The following is a 19562-nucleotide window of genomic DNA, read 5'->3' on the forward strand; positions in this document are numbered from 1 at the left end:
CAACTAGTTATCAGTGTGTGTCTAGGACACAGGGATTTACTTCAAAGCAACAATATACACTGCCTATTCTTCACCCCGGAAGGCCCCTGCTGAGATGTCTTCTCTTAAAAGGCTATTAGCCTGCTAGAGAAGTGTAAAGGAAGCTTTGGGCCTAGTCCTTACCCTCTCAGATCTGCTTAAACTTTGTCAGGGGAAGTTCAACTCACAAGCCTGAGGTCTCCTGGTGTGCCCTGGATTATCCCTGCAAATTCTCATGAAAGAATTAAAACAAACTCTACACATGGACTGCCTATTGCACTATAACCTATTGAACTGTGTAGCAGGGTGGCTACCCTGCTCCTAAAATAGAAGGGGTTAAAAGCAGCCCTGGAGAGGGCAGTGGCTGGGGCCAGCAGATCGAGGGAAGTGATCGTTCCCCTCTATTTGACATTGGTGAGGCCTCATCTGGAGTACTGTGTCCAGTTCTGGGCCCCACACTACAAGAAGGATGTGAAAAAATTGGAAAGAGTCCAGCAGAGGGCAACAAAAATGATTAGGGGACTGGAATACATGACTTATGAGGAGAGGTTGAGGGACCTGGCATTGCTTAGTTTGTGGAAGAGAAGAATGAGGGGGGATTTGATAGCTGCTTTCAACTACCTGAAAGGGGGTTCCAAAGAGGATGGATCTAGACTGTTCTCAGTGGTAGCAAATGACAGAATGAGGAGTAATGGTCTCCAGTTGCAGTGGGGAAGGTTTAGGTTGGATATTAGGAAAAACTTTTTCACTAGGAGGGTGGTGAAACACTGGAATGGGTTACCTAGGGAGGTGGTGGAATCTCCTTCCTTAGAAGTTTTTAAGGTCAGGCTTAAGAAAACCCTGGCTGGGATGATTTAGTTGGGGATTGGTCCTGCTTTGAGCAGGGAGTTGGACTAGATGACCTCCTGAGGTCCCTTCCAACCCTGATATTCTATGATTCTATGGGGATGGCTGATTGGGGAAGTAGCCGCAGCTGGGCCATGCCCCGATGAGAGGCCGATGAGAGGCTCGTTCACCTGCACATCCACCAATGTGATATATGCCATCATGTGCCAGCAATGCCCCTCTGCCATGTACATTGGTCAAACTGGACAGTCTCTACGTAAAAGAATAAATGGACACAAATCAGATGTCAAGAATTATAACATTCATAAACCAGTCGGAGAACGCTTCAATCTCTCTGGTCATGCGATCACAGACATGAAAGTTGTGATATTACAACAAAAAACTTCAAATCCAGAGTCCAGCGAGAAACTGTTGAATTGGAATTCATTTGCAAATTTGATACAATTAACTTAGGCTTGAATAGAGACTGGGAGTGGCTAAGTCATTATGCAAGGTAACCTATTTCCCCTTGTTTTTTCCTACCCCCCCCCAGACATTATTATTAAACCCTGGATTTGTGCTGGAAATGGCCCACCTTGATTATCATACACATTGTAAGGAGAGTGATCACTTTAGATAAGCTATTAGCAGCAGGAGAGTAGGGTGGGAGGAGGTATTTTTTCATGCTTTGTGTGTATATAAAAAGATCTGCTACACTTTCCACAGTATGCATCTGATGAAGTGAGCTGTACCTCACGAAAGCTTATGCTCAAATAAATTGGTTAGTCTCTAAGGTGCCACAAGTACTCCTTTTCTTTTTGCGAATACAGACTAACACGGCTGTTACTCTGAAACCTCTCCTTTTTTAATAAATTTTAGATTTAGTTAATAAGAATTGGCTGTGTGCGCGTATATTTAGGTAAGATCTGAAATATTTTTTGACCTGGTGGGTAATGTGTGTCCAATCTCTTGCGATTGGTAGAACGTTATATATGGTGAATAAGGTTTTCAATAAGCCTCACTATATAGATGTGGGCACCAAAGGGTGGACTGCTTAAAGTGAACTGTATTTTAGCTTTTTGATAACCAGTAAGTTATTACAGAAGCTGTTTGGTTACTGCCATGGTGAATTTAATTATAAGAATAAACTGCCAATTTTGGAGATTGTCTGCCCTATTCTTTGCCGTTTGCTCTGATTGAGCAATCTCACAGTGGCCCCTCCAGTGACCATGGTCACAGAAGGATAAAATAATGGTGTGGGGAATGGTTTCTGAAAGGAGGGGGTGGGGACTGAAAGAGACCCTTTATGTAAAATGCTTTGAGACTCTCAAGCAAAAATTCCCACTATCACAACCTAGGTTCCCTCTAAGCTGCATGGCCACGCAGCTGCCTATTAAGCCCCACACAGGGGCTCAAGGCTGCGGAGAGGAGAGATGCCTCTCCCCCAGCATGGACCTGCCCTGCCTGTACTTCCCACAGCTGGGGGAGAGTAGCCCCTCCCTGGGCCTGGCCCAGGCCCACTGGAGCATCACAGCCAGGGAGAAGCACCTCTCCCCCCCTGCCCCAAGCTGCTGCAGCGAGAACTGCTCCATGTTTTACACAGTAACTGGGGGAGTCCTCTCTCCCCCACCCCCCACCCACAGCCCTGGGGCAGCCCACATGCCCAACCCCCTCATCCCTAGCCCCACCCCAGAGTCTTCACCTCTAGCCAGAGCCCTCACCCCCTGCACCCATCCCTCTGCCCCAAGCCTGAGTCCACTCCTGCACCCTGAACCCCTGATTCTGAGCCCCACCCAAGAGCCCTCTTCCCCAGCCCTGATCCCCCTCCTGCACCCCAAACGTCTCTACTGCCTGCAGCACCTGAGTTTTCCATGGACATCTCCCATCTAAGCACCCATGTGGCTCAGCCCTTCTTAGCTAGTTGGAGCAGACAGGGTCACAGTTGGAGGTGATCCAGGTAAAGGACTGTACTATTCGTGGTAACCTGTTGGATGGTAAGCCCCAGGTAGTGGTACTTCAAAGCCCTTGTCTTCAGTACCTCTTAGCTCTCAGGTAGAGAAGATGATTTAAGAGAGAAATGGAGTTAGCAACCAGCGTGAAATTTAATTTTGTTTGTCAGGTGGGCAGAGGGAAAAAAATTACTAAGAAAAGTTTATTTCTGGGCTTGGGGACAGCTGGCAGGACAGCAGGCTGGATGCAGGGTCAGTCTGGCAGCTCATCATTCATCAGCACAGGGAACCGCTCACTTCCTTCACAGAGTTGGGTGTAAACTGCGCGGTACAGAGGAGATGGAGAATCATCACAAGGGAGCCTGGATTCCAGAATGGGGAGAAGCTCGGCTATCAAGACCTGGGCGGAAGCAAACAACGCAGCAGCAGGTTGAAAGGCAGAGCACGTTTCTAGGACCTCCCAGTGGTTGTATGAAGCAGCAAAAGCTAGGCAGGGCATTAGGGGTAATCATATCCAAATTGCCGAAGGATGGATTGTTTTCGTCAGATGTAACTATCAAAGTGTCCATTCTCTGCTCATTGGAGATGCACCACAGAGTAACCCACAGTTACCCTAACACACCTTGTAGGGCAGCATAGTACAGATAACGCTACTTATCTTTCACCACATATGGCTATACCACTCCCACACAATGGCCTCCAGAGCTGTCTGACCCTCCACAAGTCACTGACCCTCTGTGTCTCAGCCTCCACCCATTACAATGGGAATGTCTGAGCCTTTGGAAAGAGCTTCAGAATACACTCATGTACAAAGCTATGCAAATGGCAAGTCTGAAGTAATTGTAGGAGTGCTAAAACAACAGCTGCGTTCACACTTCTCCCAAAGGGGGTGACAGAAGCCCCTTTCCACCCTTACCACTGGATTAATTTAAAAACTAGACTAGTTCACATATCCAAGAAGATATGGAAACAGTCCTGCCTCACTGGGCAGAAGGGCAATGTGACCCCACAGGATTCTTTAGTTTCTATAGTTCCTGGCATTTCCACCACCTAGGCCCCAGCAGCAAATGGTTAGGCCTGGGCCACAGACATGTGGGCACTGGCAGGTTGGAAAGAGCCAGTTTGTGTTGCACTCATTTGACTCACCCTCTGCAAAGTATTTCACCAATCTCGGGACTCCAGAACTCACCCTACATAAAGCATCTATCTATTTAGAGGGCAGTCACCCGCATAGGCATGGGAACGAGGGGTGTGGCAGGTACTGCAGCACCCCCAGGTTTCATGGTGAAAAGTTTGCTGGTGCTGTCAGAACGAAGCTAGCATTATTGTGCAATTCTTGAGAATCCCAGAGCTGTGCTGCACTCATGTGGTATGAACCGTGCTTTTTCACATTGCTTTTGAATACACACAGTTTACAGGTTCATTAGCTGGCTTTCCGCATCCCCACTGTAACAAGTGTTCCAGCCCCAGTGGTCACCCTGATATCTAGGCAGGAGGTTTCAACCACCATTCTAGATAGGGCACAGGGACAGGCCATAAACAGAGGCCTGACGTTAAAGACAGGACTTAATCACAGGAAGGTCTATTGTATGACAGCAGGTGCAGAGGGATTTGCCAACAGCCAGGGCATGCAGTTAGATAACAATAAGGACATGTCTACACTTGCCATTTAAAGCAGAAAAAGTCCCTTTTTTGCACAAAAACCCTGGGAGCGTCTACACTTGCCGATGACTTTTTGCAGTGAAACTCAGAAGTTTCACTGCAAAAAGAAAACCACCTCCATGAGAGGCATACAGCTCTTACCGGTGATGCTTTTGCGGTGATGTGCAAGTGAAGACACGCTATTCCTGTTTACAGAGCTTTTAGCTTCCGCAGGCTATCCCACAGTGCCTTGGTGACCACTCTGGCCAGCAGCTCTGCTGCTCTGACGCCAGGTAAACAGCCATCCACCCCTCCCCCTGTAAAGCCCCAAGGACTTTGAAATTCCCCTTCCCGTTTTCTTGGCAAGTGCTCACTTACCTGGCCAGGTGACAATGCCTGCTCCACGGAGCAAATGATCCCCTGCTTGGAGCAATGCTGAGCTACTGGATCTAATCAGTGTTTGGGGAGAGAAGGCTGTGCAGGGACCCGCGATCAACCCCCCTTGACCCTTTCCCACAAGACCTATCATCAAAATGGAGAGAGCTGCACCGTGGGATAGCTGCCCCCAGTGCGCTGCTCTCATCAGGGATGGAAGTGCTGCAAATGTAAACACTCTCTGATGCCTCTGGAAGTAAGTGAGTACACAAACCAGTGCTCTTCCTTCACCAGTTCACTATCCCTGTTGAAACTGACAGCACAAAAACTCTGCAAGTGTAGACATAGCCTAACTCTCCCTTTGCTCATGAGGGTTTCCTGCTCTGCTAGAGTTTCTTTTCCAACATGTCCCTCACTCAGCTCAGGTGACTGGCATGTCAAAGTGCAGCTGTAGGATGACCAGGGGATGACTTAATGGCTAAACCCCCACACTTCACCTCTGGGTGCAGGGCTCTTAGCCCAGTCTGGAGGTTCTAAGTGAGTTCAGACCCGGGGAGTGGAGTCCGTACGGCTAAATCACTGCAAATAATTCAGGGCAATGGGCAATCCTTTGTGCTGAAGGCACCCAGCTCTGAGCTGGTGTGGAGATTGATCTCTCTTCTCATTCTTATTTGTGGTCCAGCAATGTCAAGGTCAATAGCAGGGCAGCCTGAGACCAAAGGAATGTGAGTATAGTGCTCCTCTCTGGCCCCACGGGAGGGGCTAGACTGCTGATAGGTAGTATAGGGGAAGATCACAACACAGGTGCACAACTGAGGCAACAGCTGCCATTCGGGTCTCTAGCTATTAATGTGACAAAGAATAGACTAGGATGATGTTCTCCCGACAATAGAAGTATTAAGAAAAAAACAAAAAAAAACAAAAACCAAACCCCTCCCTCAACAAACTGAAAAAAGAACAAAGTCTAATAAACATGGTCTAGTTCCTGCAGTGTTGGTCCCAGGATATTAGAGAGACAAGTGGGAGAGGTAGTATCTTTTACTGGACCAGCTTCTGCCTGTGAAAGAGAGAAGTTTTTGAGCTCACACAGAGCTCTTCTTCAGGCCTGGGAAAGGTACAGTATTTGAGTGTCACAGCTAACAGAAGGTGGAACAGGTTTCAGAGTGGTAGCCAAGTTAGTCTGTATCAGCAGAAAGAATGAGGAGTACTTGTGACACCTTAGAGACTAACAAATTTATCTGAAAAAAGAAAAGGAGTACTTGTGGCACCTTAGAGACTAACCAATTTATTTGAGCATGAGCTTTCGTGAGCTACAGCTCACTTCATCAGATGCATACCGTAGAAACTGCAGCAGACTTTATATATACACAGAGAATATGAAACAATACCTCCTCCCACCAACCATAACGGAGAGCTCTGTGTAAACTGAAAGCTTGTCTCTCTCAACAACAGAAGTTGGTCCAATAATTGCCTCATCCACCTCCTCTCTCTAACGTTCCAGTTCAATCAGAAGTTATGGCCTGGGTTATACAGGAGCTAAATGGATGATCACAATGGCCCCTTTTGGCTTAACAACAAATGCATCTTTGAAATGAATCCGAGGGTGACAGGACATGCATATGCTGAGCAAACCCCCGGGCCTGGGAACAAGCTTCTACTAGAGCTAATTGTGCTGCTGCTGTTTCCTGCCCCCCATCATGTATTTCTGCTGTTGAGTTACCTTCTGTATGTCGATTTGCTGGCGCAACATCACCACCTGCAGTTTCAAGGTGGCCATGTCCCTCAGCTCCTGGCAGCTGGAGTAAAAAAGGAGAGGTGTTGCCAGGACACCTGTGTCCCCACATCTTCGTCCTCTGAGTGGAGCACAATCTGCAGGGGAGGTCCCCGTTCTGTGGGCACAGTCTGCTGGGTATACCGCCATCTGGGACTCCGCAGCTGTTGGGGCGGGAGGGTACAAATAAAAATCAGCAATTTCCATTTGTTCTTCCAGAATTTTGGATGAATTCAGTGTTCATAAAAATAAAAAATGCTGGACTGGTAGTTATATATACAACCAGGCACAGGCCAAGCTTCTGCTACACACGGTGGCCAGTGCATCTCCCTCCTGACTTGCAACCTCCCTTACTAGTCCAGCACCAGGCCCTTTCTAAACAGAGACTGATAATGATTGTGACAAATTGTTGCAATGGCTTCAATTGCGACCAGAGATTTAAATCCTTGTCTCCACTAATGATAAGGATACAATGATGTCACAGGCGGTCATCACTGTAATAGAACCTGTGAATTTTTCTATGTATTTCAACTTGACCATGAAGACAGCGAACACTTGCGTAAACAGGAAGCGATCATGGCTTTAAAATTATTGGCAGCGTCAGCAGCAGGGAAGGAGTCAAAGTGGTTGGAACAGATGAACCCCTGAACAGTAAACAGGACAACAGCAACAAAATACAAGTAAAATGGCAAAACTGAGCAGTGATAAACCCCAAAACATTTCATGAAAGTGGAGAAAAATTTTACATGTCAGCTTGATTTTACCAGAAAAAACTAGTTGTGACAAGCATCTGGAAAGTGCAACACATAAGCACAAATGAGGGGCCTTAGAAGTGGAGGAAAACAGAACACAAAACTTCAGAAAACAGTTACAGAGCTGTTAAAATTAACAGAAGCCTTTTCCTTACCCTTGACAATCCAACACTGAGAAGATTTTTAATATGCAACCTGCTCTAGTGAGACCAGTTTTTAAAAGTTTTACTTACCCAAGGTTTTTTTACTATGACATTCAAGAATTAAAAGAAAAGTTGCAAGCTTTTGAAGGAATCAGCATTGTACCAGATGAAACTACTGATGCTGAAGACAGATATCGGCTTAATATTCTTGCCCTCCCCTTCCCAACCAGCAGTGACAATGTGGATACTTCAGCTGAAGGTGAACACAACAAGCTGGAAGGGTCTTTGCTGAATTGTGAGGTTCTGGAAGCAGTTAATTTTAAAATGGCAAGCTAGGCAATAAGGGAAACTTGAAAAATTCCCAATATCGTTTGATTGCAGCACTGCAGTTGTGACAGATAATGCCACACACGTGGGGAAAGCTTGGGGTCAAGACTTGAAACCTTTGTTTTTAAATGCTGTACATCTGACATGCATGGCACATTTGCTTAAGCTTTTGGCAAACTGTGAAGGAAAATATTTTAAAAAGTAAATGAAATAAACCTGCTTATCCCGCAAGGAAAGCGCGCTTTCATGTGTTTTTAATGGAATAAGGGAAAAGTCTTTGCATCCCACCAGCCCCAGTAATAACCAGATGGAACAGCTGGTTAAAAGCAGGTCTTTATAACCTTGCACATGCTGAGGATTACATTTTGTGGGGTGTGGTTTTTGTTTTGCTTTGTTTTTACACAAAGGAGACTGGTCAGAGCAGTTCAGGTTGAAGAGATTGTTGATCTCTGCCAATCTGAAGCAGTTATTGAAGAATTGGAAGCTCTTAAGAAAACTGTATCCCAAATCATGAATACTCTCATGATTTACGAAGGGCCCACAGTTTGTGCTCATCAAGTGAGAAATGACATGTGCGATCTTGCGCTGGAGGCCAAGAGCTGCACTGAAACTTGTCAACACCCAGCAACAAAAACTGCACTTTTAGAAAGCTCAAAATTAAGTTAGAGACTAACAAATTTATTTGTTAGTCTCTAAGGTGCCACAAGTACTCCTTTTCTTTTTGCGAATACAAACTAACACGGCTGCTACTCTGAAACCAAAATTAAGTTGTATACGGAAACTTACTCAATCTCCCACTTTTGCCCATCCGCTAACGCTTCTTTCAGGGCATGCAATGTATTTCAGCCACATCAAGCAAAACACCGAAACATTTTTAAGGCCATGACATTTGAAAATATCCCACTGTGTGTAGACAATATTCCAGCAAAGAGAGTATATTGGGCTTACTGAGAAGCATTTCAAGAACTGAGCACCGATGATATTTTACAGGTCTGGAGAAGCATGAAACCCTGATTTCCAGTTCTTGCAGTGGTTACCCTGTGATGCTTAGCAGCACCAGTCAACAGTGTGGACACAGAAAGATCATTCTCATCTTTAATAATGTGCTCAGGGATGAGAGATGTCGCATCAAAAGTGACACACTCAGTATATAACTTGGAACAAAATCACAGCCGCGTGTAAATTGAAGTTAACTAAAAAGGATCACAAAGTTATTTTATTAGAAAATCAAACACTTTCCTGTTATGGTTGTTTGAAAAAAGTATTGTACAAAAATAAAAAATTCCAAAATAGCTTACTTTTGCAAAGAAAATAAAACTATATTGCATTAAATTCTGTTTAGCAGAAACATTACACTGTTCGTGTTGATAAATGCATATTTATGTTCACATTCCCTTATTACACAATTATTTTGTTGCTGTGACCATAGCGTGAAATTAATTTTCTTTTTACTGTGACTGTGCTGTGAATTATGCATAATTTTACTGTGACAAAATCATATCCATAATACTAGTCCAGTCTCTTTAATCCACCAGTAATATTAACACACTCAGTCCATGAGTTCCCCCTCCCTCAGCTGCATCTTTGACATTTTATCTAATAACATGGGTCTCAAGCTAATCATAAGCACCAAACTATTGCTCAAACAAGACAGGCTGCTTAGACACTTGACCAGTATAGCAGATATTGGCCTCACCTGCACGCAGCAGCTGTAGCTTGTGCAGACACTGGGATGCTGTGTCTTGCAGGCCTTCCAGGGTCAGGAGACATTCATACTCTCTCTCCCAAGTTGGGTAGCCTGGAGGGGAAAGCTAGCAGCTATGAGGTTACACAGAAACATCACGATTCAGTAATTCTGTTACTTCCCAACCCCACACCAGCAAGTGATAGGTACCATATCTGACTACTCCAAAGCAGGGAATGGGACTATCACCTGCCCCTTCCATTGCTCTGGTCTCCTTAAGCCACAGACAGCTGAGTACACCTGGTAAGACACAGGCAGGTGGGGAAATAATTTGAGCTGCCATTAGTGCATTTCTTACCTGTGGTCTCAGCTTCCATGTACTGGCTCAGAAGAGAACATGCATCACGCAGGACCATCACCCCCTCTTCTATCTCTGCAGGACTAAAGGCTGGTGCAGAGGAACAAAACTTACAGCAGCTTAAGGAGCATTTCCTTTAGACCCAAGTGCTAGCATGGCAAACCCCTTCCTTCGGTCACCACCCTCACACCCAGGGCTGAGTTCTTTGGGATTCCAGGACAGATGTAAAGGGCAAGCAGCACACAAGATGATGCTGCAGAGGATGGAGGTGGTGTGGGGGGAGAAAGGATGTCTAAATGTGTTGTTTACTAATGGCTCGGTTCATCTCCATTAAAATACCCAAGTTTCCGCGAATAGTGAAGATCTGCAGTGGGAATGGAACCCTTTCCACGAGCTCTGGACAGGAATCTTTTGGTTACAGGCACAGCTCCTGGGAGACAGGGTACCGCTCCGATGATTTGAAGAGGATGCCCATCAAGCTGCACCATGTGGCTGCATGCCATCATTTAAAGGGGCAGGAGAGGTAAAAAAGGATACGGTCGCCCGCATTCTCTCTAGAAAGCGACTCCTTGCAGCAGCTGTGGCTGAGCTGCTTTGGCACAGGTGACACTTCTCCCACAGTCTGAAAATTCAAGACAAGCCGGGGGTGGGGGGGGTGTTAATACACGCAGAGGCAACAGATATTCCTGTACATGGCACAATATTCCCCAGAGCACCTGTGTGATTTCCACCAGCTTCTCCTTAGATGAAAGATTTCCAGGGTTTCTCTAATTCAGCGTGTTATGGCAGGACAGCGTGTGTGGGAAGAGGTGTGATGGTGCCGCCTCCACGAGGGTGCTCCAGGAACATTAAAATGGATATCAGCAAGGTGGGCAGACAGGTGGGAATCTTGTGTTCGAGGGGTCTCTTGGGAACACAGAGCCTTGTACAAAGAATGGGGGAGGAGAGCGGATAGTGGGATATGTTCCACTTGCACAAGGTCTCCATAATTCTGCACTGACCCAACCACCTACAAGAATATGGCCACATGAGACTAAGTATTTCAGCCACGCTCCAGAAACCTACTGCAGAAAATGAGGGATAGCAGCAGTACATTTAAAATAACTACCCAGTATGTGGCTGGCTGACCCATGGGCTAGTGTGCCCCATTACTAGATTCAGTTTTAACTCTGTCAAGACGAAACATTTTAAAACTGCAGCTTTCAGAAGAAAGTTATAATGAGAAACAGCCAGGTTAATGGAATAGGAAAAAATAGCTAAGACCCTGTTAGATGCATTTCCCCTGCAAGGGAACTTCGGGAACGCAGAGCTAAACTGGTAGGTTATTTTCACTTTGCCATGTAAGTTCAAAGAAGCAGTAAAGAGACTAAAATTGCACAGAAAAATCAGAGAAATCTATGTACTTGGCTAAGAGATGACTAGCAGGTGGCTTGATGATAATCTGCAAGCATTTGAAAGGTGCCAATTCCCAAGAAGGGGAGAAATTGTTTGGGACACTACACACTCGCTAGGCGCAATGTTAGGAACAAACGTGTATCTGGCTCTGAATTCAGATTGGAAATTACAAGGTTTCTAGCCCTCAGAAGAGGGAGGTTCTGGAACAACCTAACTAGTTTAAGTTGATAAATTCACAGATTCACATGACAGGTGGCCTGCAACAACAGGGGACTGGACACAGTAACTCTTCGAGTTCTACTTATGCTGAGCATCAGGACAGGTGTTACCCCAGTGGGTTCTATTAAGCTGTGGAATGATCTCCCAAAGGAAGTGGGTCAGAGCCCCATTGTTTGGGATGTTGAAAATCAGACCAGCAAAAGCACTGGGACCGGCAGGGGATGGTCTCTAACTTCATGGTGAGTATTTGCAAATACAGTTGCACCACTGTAAAGTTATATACAGGCTAAAGACCATGACTTTCCTTGGAATTCTTCATATTTTTAAAATGTTGGGGTGAATTTTGCAAGCTTTCGTGCCCTTGGAAGCGACAGCGTACCGTCACTGGCTAGAATGTCACTGGCAGGCTCCATGCAAGCTCCCATGCACAGCTCTGTCAAGGTCCCTCAAGTCTGAGCTGCAGCAATCCCTGCTATTCCAGTCTCAGGCTTTCCACACAGCTCTGCCAATGCCCCTCAAATGCTACAGCATCTTTTAGGCTTCCTCTCCATCAGGCTGCAAAGCCCAGGCCACTCCCTTTACACCTCCCCCGCCACCAGGAAAGAATCCCAAGTAGAGCTGGTGGTGATAGCTTTACCTGGAGTTCCTGGAATAGGCTTTCCTATAGGGAAGCGGTAGCTTCAACGAAGATCTGCAAAGAAGAGAGTCTTCAGTAATGACTGCCAAAGCGCAGCAGAGCAGGATCAGGACACTGCACCCTGTTCCTAATCTTTTATTTGAGGATAGTGATGTCTAAATTTGCAATGAATTTAGTGCTGGTGACAGGCACCAGCCTGACTGCTCTGGAGACTGAACTCTCCATCCATCGAACAACTACCGCACCAGCCAGAAGAAGCATCCCCCAAGCTGCCCAATCAACCATCTCCAGCGAGCCCTGAAGGAATGGGAACTGCACGGCTCAGAGTGACCACTGAGCAGCCTGAGAAGAGCCACGACTACCCATCACCATCACTCTGAGAGAGAGGGGGGCTGGCTACCTGGAGCTGAAATGCTCTGTGCATGTGTCCAAACCCCATCGCGATCTCATCCCACAAGCTGGAACACAGACTTGGAAACAGGATCTTGGCAGCAGACCAGCAGCTGCAGGATTAAGGCTGCCCAAGCTAAAGGGAGCTGACACTGCAGGCTGATGAGGGATGGACACAGTGAAATCTCTCACTAATGACAATCATCATGGCTGTGCCTAGCGAGGCTCAGCAGCCCCAGCAGCATTGCTCCAAGGCAGCATCAGGGACATGTGAAGAAGTGGAAGAGAAATGGGGGGCATTTTATCTTTCCCTTCCTCATGGCAGAGACTGGGGGCGCTGAACTGTGGAGTGGAATCCCTCAAATTACTTTTGCAAAAACCTGGGCTGCCAGTTAGTTTAGAACTAACTAAGCACCTGCGCACCCAGTAAGCACTGCAGTGTTGCATTAACGAGGATTTTAAACAAATAAATTGGCATATTCAAATTCTGGTTCCCCCAGCAACACTAGGTCTCCTTGTGCACACTGCATTGCTATGTGAACGGTGTTATCTTTTGCCTTCATGCAGACACATGAGGCAGCTAAACTGTAGCAGCAGCAGAACTCATAGCTGCATTTCCTGGCTTGGGTGCAAGTCACATCTGAACTGCATTGCTCCAATAACAGTTTTTGTAATTCCCTTTAAAAAAAAAGTTATATATTAAAACAGTGATACTCAGACCTCAGTGTATCAGGGGCCAAATTACTGATCAACATTACCCAAATGAGCCACAGCTGTGTGACTCCATTGGTTCATTTACTATTTTTTATATATATTATTCTCACAGCAAAATGAATGATCAAGTATTATTTTATCAACTACAATTGGTTAACATAGTAAAAGAATCATGATTTAATTATTAACCAATCCAAGTTATTAACCTATCACACAGTGTTTTAAAATCACATGCTGCAAAGAGCCACAGGGAGACACATTAAAGAGCTACTTCCAGCTCATGAGCCTCAGTCTGAGTATCACTGTATTAAAATAAGACACTGATTGATTTGATTTCAAAGCCAGCCTGCTATTATCTGACAGTGTTCTTATTGGCCAAAATTTTCCAAAGCACCTAAGTGACTTAGAAGCCTAAGTCCCATTGACTTCTAATGGGACGTAGGCACTTTTGAAAAATTTAAGCACCAGCTAAATTCATTTTTCACATATCCCATGCATAACTTCAGAGAAATCAATGGGCAAAAATATGTTAAATCCAGGCAGAATCTTCCCAGGCTGTAGTGGTCACTGTAGCGTATTCCTAAGAGAAACACCTCTGTACAGGTCAGGATGCTCTTCATTAATCATGTTTTTGCAATACATCAAAGGCACCATCCTTATTGGGATTAAGTCTATGTCAGCTTTGCTAAGTGTGAAGCCATTTTTGGGGAGTATAAAATATGGCATTCAAAACACTTAACTGCCAAAAAAAAAAAAATAGGATCTAAAATAAAACAAAGGTCCAAGGGAATTTTACTAAGCAAACTTTGCAAAACAGTCACAGCTGGTCTAAGAAACATCAATCCAAGGGGTTATTTTTATTAAATTTGGTTAAAGTTATACCTAGGCTTGGAAGGCTTCACTTTTTAATCGGTAAATGTCAATACAGGTCGATTTCACCATAGACATTCAAATCAGTGAAAAAACACTTCCATCCATAACAGAAATTTACAGCTAGGCAAAGTAAGAAAAATCCTACTTGAGAACTTATTAGAGTTAGATTGATGGCTACTTCCTTTGTATATTTTGACATGTGATTTGACAATTTGTGTTTTAACTATTATAAAGCTTTAACCTTTTGAATCTCAGTATCTGCCTTCATAAAACAATTAGTTTGACCCCCCCCCAATAATTTCCCACAATTGTGAAAATTTAAATTGATAAATTTTAAAAAAAGTTTGAAACCCATAAATTTTCAGTTGCACAAAATTAAGTCAAGAAAAATAAAAAATCTTCAAAATAAACATTGGTATTATTCATCAAAATTATAAAAACAACAAAAACTAAATTCTGCCAAGCCTAGTTATAAGCATCTAAAATAGGGGTCTCCTTGGTAATTCTAAAGGCAACACTGGGGGCAGCAATGACACAGAACTAGGCTCCGGTGAATGCTGGGAAAGATCAGCTCCTGTGGGGATGAGCTAAAAAGAGAAATGGAGTTTGAATACTGAACAAACTAAGATTCCTGGTGCCTGCTGATGAGAACGTACCCCTTTTCCTGGAGGGTGAATGTGCGGGCCATGGTACTCCCCACAGGGATATCTCCTACTGTATGGCTCTGTGTCACTGGAGACTCTGCCAAGGAACCAGGACAGTCATTCTCTGGTTCGACTCCCTGTAGGATGACAGCTACCGAGTTTTCGGCACTAGCAGAGCCTCCAAAAGAAGAAGAGCTCTGCTGCAGGGGAGATCTGGGTGAGCCAGATGGTTCTGCAGCAGCAGAGAACCCTTGCTGACTCACACTGGCAGCTGGCACAGTCTTCCTCGCTTGTTGGAGAGCAGCCCCTTTAGTGGAGCCCTTCCCAGCCACCTTTGGAGCCCTGGAGCTCTGGCTGGTTGGTGCTTTCACAGGATCAGTCCTGTAGGGAGCTTTCAGCATATAAGCAGAGAGCTTTTTGGATGAGACACCCTTTTTGCACACAGACGTCTCCTTGATGGTGTTAGGGACACTCTCTTTAGACAAGGGTGCCTGCTGCGTTCTAACAGCGCTGGTAGCAGGTTTCTTCTCTGCTGCCTTCTTTCCTTCTCCTAGGGCCTCCGAAGGATTTCGCAGGGTGCTTTTCCGGACTCTTAATGCTTTCTCAAGGGCTCTGTTCAGCAGCTCCAGCTCCTCCAGTTCCTTGGGTGAAGGCTCACTCTCTACAAGAGCAGAAGGTGTATCAGGAAGCCATATTGAACAAGCCCCTTCCTTCCCCATTCCTCACTACACTGGCTCACCCCTCTGCATTTCTCAGAGGAGCCATCATCTATAACAAGGAAGCAGAGGGACTTTTCACTACACTCCTGCAGTCTCTGCTTGGCAAACTCCTGAAAGAGTCAGGATGGATGGCAACCGTGCAGGACCTGACATCTCTCCGCAGTGACCAACCCTTCCACAAACAGGTGACGTTCACAGACATCCCTTTCAGGCTTGCAGATGTGGTGGCAAGACCCTTAGCTGGATTCTGCTCTCAGTTACCAAGGTGTGAATCCAGATTAAATCCATGGAAATCAGCGGAGGCACAGAAGAGAATCAGGCCCCTTGTTAGCAGGGAACATCAGAGGGAATTCCCAGGAAGCAGCTTAGATCATCAACGGCCAGACTGAGCACAGACGGAACACAGAGACGGCAAGAAAAAAAGCCTCACCTTGGTCACCCTTTGGGCCATTCTCCGGCTTTGGACGCTCAGGAGTTTGCACCTTCCTGGGGAGGAGGAAACACAGACAGAACACATGAAGGGTGTGACTGTACTCTGACAGCCAGGGTCAACGATAGCTCACCCAAGTGCCCCCTATCCTTCGAGCAGGGCCTGGCCAGCAGGAGAATTTCAGGGGACACTAGACAGCCCAGAGCACACACACAACCCTTTAGTCAGTCCCCCCTTCTCTCCTGCATCCTTCCCACCAAGTAAGAACGGAGGGAGGCACCGTTCACTGGACAGTATTGCATTGGCAGAGCTGGGGGTGAGAAAAGACACAAACAGCAGGAGGTGCTTCAGGTCAGGACTGGGGCGGGAGATATTTGCCTAAAGCTTCATTCAGGCCAGCAATACAGACCAATCCCTTCACAAGCACAAAAAGCTGATCCATGGAAACAGAAAAGCACAGCTCTTGAGCAGGGGATTACCTGGTACTGGAGCAAATAAAAGGGTTTTATCATTGGCTGCATGACAAGCGCAAGGCTGCACCCCATTAACAGGAAGTCAGAATGCTGGGAAATCAGCACTGGAATGCTGAGGATTTTTTTTTTTAAAAGCAGCTTGTGAAAGAATATGCACAAGAACAAAGGATTCACGACCACAAGACTTGCACACCCTGCCATGATCTGGGACACCAAAGGGGACCCACTAAGGGAAGAAGGAAGTAGGTTTGTGCCCACTTTCTTTTTCTTCCTTATTTATGATGGACAAACAACCCCACCCCTTTATGAACTTCTCTAAGAATTTGTTTTTCAGCTTGTATTCTTACATTAGACATCAAGGTCTGCCCTGTTCTTCTAAAGGACTCTCTGGACAACCAGAAAGCTATTAGCATTATGACATCAGAATCAGTATACAGGTGAAACACAATTAGTTACCACCCAGAGTCTTGATGGCAGAGTTGGGAATAAAATCCAGCTCTCCCAACTCCTGCTCCTGAGTTTTAGACACTAGGCTATGCTCCCTCCTTGCCTCTACAAGACATTGAGCAATGCAAGTATCTTGAGCAGCTTTTCAGTCATCTTTTACCACCCACTGACGACTCACCAGTCTCCAAGAAGGGCCCGACATAGGGTTAGATTGTCCTCTAACTTCTTCTTTTGCTCAGCACAGTCTTCCAGGGCCTGACTGAGAATGGAAACCAGCCTGGAAATGGAACCACAGTTAGGTTTTCCTTTCATCCTATTGTATGACAAATGCCATTGCCTCCTGCTTTGCATGCTGCCTTACCAGCAGGGCGAGATTTTAACCTATCTGCATCCACCCCAGCTTAGGCATTTGGGGAAACATTGGACTGGCAGTCCTTCTGGGTGGATTGAACACAAATACAAAACATTTTACCCCTAACAACAGTGCTTTGCTCCTCTCCAAGGACTGTATGAACCTGAATTCAACCTCTGAGGCAGTGTGTGATCTTTGGTACATCTCTGAATCTCTCAGGGCCACTGGAAGGATCAGGAATAAAACCCAGGAGTCCTGGCTTGCAACACACTGCTATAACAACTAGGAACACTGCCTCTAAGGCAGGGGTCTCAAACTCATGGCCCGCGGGACTCCAGCAGTTTTGGGGCTGGGTCTCTCCCTTGGCCCCACCTGCTGCCCCCAGGTGCTCCCCCCACCAGGCAATTTAAAATGGCCCGGGGTCCCAGCAATGCTGAGCAGCATCTGCCAGCCCCTCCCTGTGACGGTGCTATGCCTCCATGTACTGCCCCTGCGGCCAATGGGAAGCTGCAGGGGCAGTGCCTGGGGGCAGTAGGCGCAGAGGCTCCCCAGCCCACCCCACCCCACCTTGGAGCCCCAGGTAAGTGCTGCACCCCTACTCCCTTCCCACCCCTAAACTCCCTCCCAGAGCCTCCACCCCCTCCCCAACCTCTTGCCCCTTCTGCACCCAAGCTCCCTCCCAGAGCCTGCACCCCAATCCCCTACCCCAGACCTCCCCCCCCACCCAAACTCCCTCCCAGAGCCTTAGGCAGGTGAGGAGCAGACTTTTGGGGGGGGGCAGGTTCTGGGTGGCATGAGTGACACTATTGGCCTGCTGGGAGGATTTGAGGACTGGTACTGGCCCTAGGGTAAATTGAGCTTGAGACCCCTGGACTAAGGCTTCCCCAGGCAGCCCTTCTCCACCCCGTACCCGTAGTCCTACTGAGCGAGGAAGGGCTGCAACATCTGGCTCTATCAGCACACACTATTCGTTAATTCTTTGGATACAAAGGACTCCACTCCAGCTGCAATATAATACAGCCCTCCCCCTTCTCTGGTGAGGCCCTACTGTCTCGGAGTAGAATTACAGCTTTCCTTTTTAAAAAGGTTCTCATCTTCAGAGGTGTGGAGAGGAGTTTGGAAATGTGACCAGAGGGCAAAGAACCCCAAATTCTGCATTTTTAAGCCAGTCGCATGATTTTGAGGCCTGGCTCATGGCATTTCAGCGTTTGGGGATAGCAATACTGAGTGAGGGGGAGACGAGAGCAAGGCTTTTGCTATAAGCCTTCAAATGCGGGGGGGGGGGGGGGAGGAGGAGAGGAGTTTGCACCTCCCCTGCGGGGACCTCCATAGGGATTAACGGAGGAGGAATACAGCTATAGTATAAGCAGAGGCAGCTCTTTCTCTCCCCCCCCCCCATCCCCGCTTGGGTGCACAGATCCCCAAGGCCCCCCTCCTCCTTTCTGGTGCAGCAAGAACGCTCCATCCCGATTCAATCTACATCAGCCCATCCCCCACTCTCCATTGGGGACCCCAGCTGGCCCCCCAGGAGCCTGCCAGCCCCACTCCCACCACCCCCCTTATACCGCTCCCTTGGGGACCCCAGCTAGCTCGCCCCGCCCCGCCAGCCCCCCTCACCCAGCGAAGCTACACACCGAGGCCCGGCCCTGCCCACAACGCTAGGGAAGAGACGCGGCCCGGAGTGCGGGGCGCCAGCTGTGCGGGGCCGCCCACGCTCCTACCTGCGGGCACGGCTGGCCGGCACCATGCTGCGGGGGAGGCCGGGCGGAGCCGGGTCGGGCGCGGGACACCCCTCGCGCTCCCCGCCGCTTCCTGAAAACTGCCGCCGCCGCAAGCCCCGCCCCGCCGGGCCAGCGCCACCTAGCGCAGGCCGGGCCCCAGCGGCGCGCTGCCGGGGCGGGGGCCAGCTCAGCCGGAGCCGCGGGGAGCAGGTGGCTTGGCCCGGCGGCAGGGTCAGGGTCACCGTCCTCGTCCTGCAGCGTGGTGTCACGGGGATCCACCCAGGGTACGTCTACATGGGGGCCCGTAGGTAGGGTGAGCAGATGTCCCGATTTTATAGGGAGAGTCCCGATTTTGGGTCTTTTTCTTATCTAGGCTCCTATGACCCCCTGTACCGATTTTTCACATTTTCTGTCTGGTCACCCCACACGTAGGGGAGTGACTCCGAATTTACTGCGCTACAGGTTAGGTGGATGTAAGCTGTCTTGTGGTCGTGGCAGCCACTGTAAATACCTCTCAGCCCCAGTATCAACTCCCTTGCCTGCCCCGCGGCGTAGAGCCAATGTCGATCTAGTTAGGGCGACGCAGTGTCAGTGTAGACCAGTGGTCCCCAAACTGGGGGGTGCGGAGGAATGTCCGAGGGCTGCGGTGGGGCCCAGGTCAGCCCCGACAGGGGGCAGGAAGTCAGTGCCATCCAGCCCCTTTCT

The 19562-nt window shown here is 47.5% G+C and overlaps 1 protein-coding gene across 1 annotated transcript; it reads right to left on the bottom strand.

Moving 5' to 3' along the window:
• Window positions 1-2939: 2939 nt before the first annotated feature.
• TEDC2 (tubulin epsilon and delta complex 2) lies at window positions 2940-18956 on the bottom strand. Its single transcript, XM_077828659.1, has 10 exons — window positions 18858-18956; window positions 16963-17061; window positions 15865-15920; window positions 14728-15376; window positions 12095-12148; window positions 10381-10465; window positions 9844-9952; window positions 9498-9599; window positions 6529-6743; window positions 2940-3192 (listed from the first exon to the last, which is right to left on the bottom strand). Exons 1-10 carry the CDS (start codon window positions 18881-18883, stop codon window positions 3046-3048), a joined length of 1542 nt encoding a protein of 513 aa, XP_077684785.1. The 5' UTR covers window positions 18884-18956; the 3' UTR covers window positions 2940-3045.
• Between the last annotated feature and the right edge of the window lie 606 nt (window positions 18957-19562).

Source organism: Eretmochelys imbricata, chromosome 10, assembly GCF_965152235.1.
Source record: "Eretmochelys imbricata isolate rEreImb1 chromosome 10, rEreImb1.hap1, whole genome shotgun sequence".
NCBI classification, from domain to species: domain Eukaryota; kingdom Metazoa; phylum Chordata; order Testudines; family Cheloniidae; genus Eretmochelys; species Eretmochelys imbricata.

Coding starts and splice junctions, on each gene's coding strand:
- TEDC2 (XM_077828659.1), bottom strand. CDS start 18,883: ATGGTGCCGGCCAGCCGTGCCCGCAG. Junction 15,921..16,962: donor CGGGCCCTTCTTGGAGACTG/GTGAGTCGTCAG, acceptor CCTCCTCCCCAG/GAAGGTGCAAACTCCTGAGC. Junction 9,600..9,843: donor CATGGAAGCTGAGACCACAG/GTAAGAAATGCA, acceptor TTTCCCCTCCAG/GCTACCCAACTTGGGAGAGA.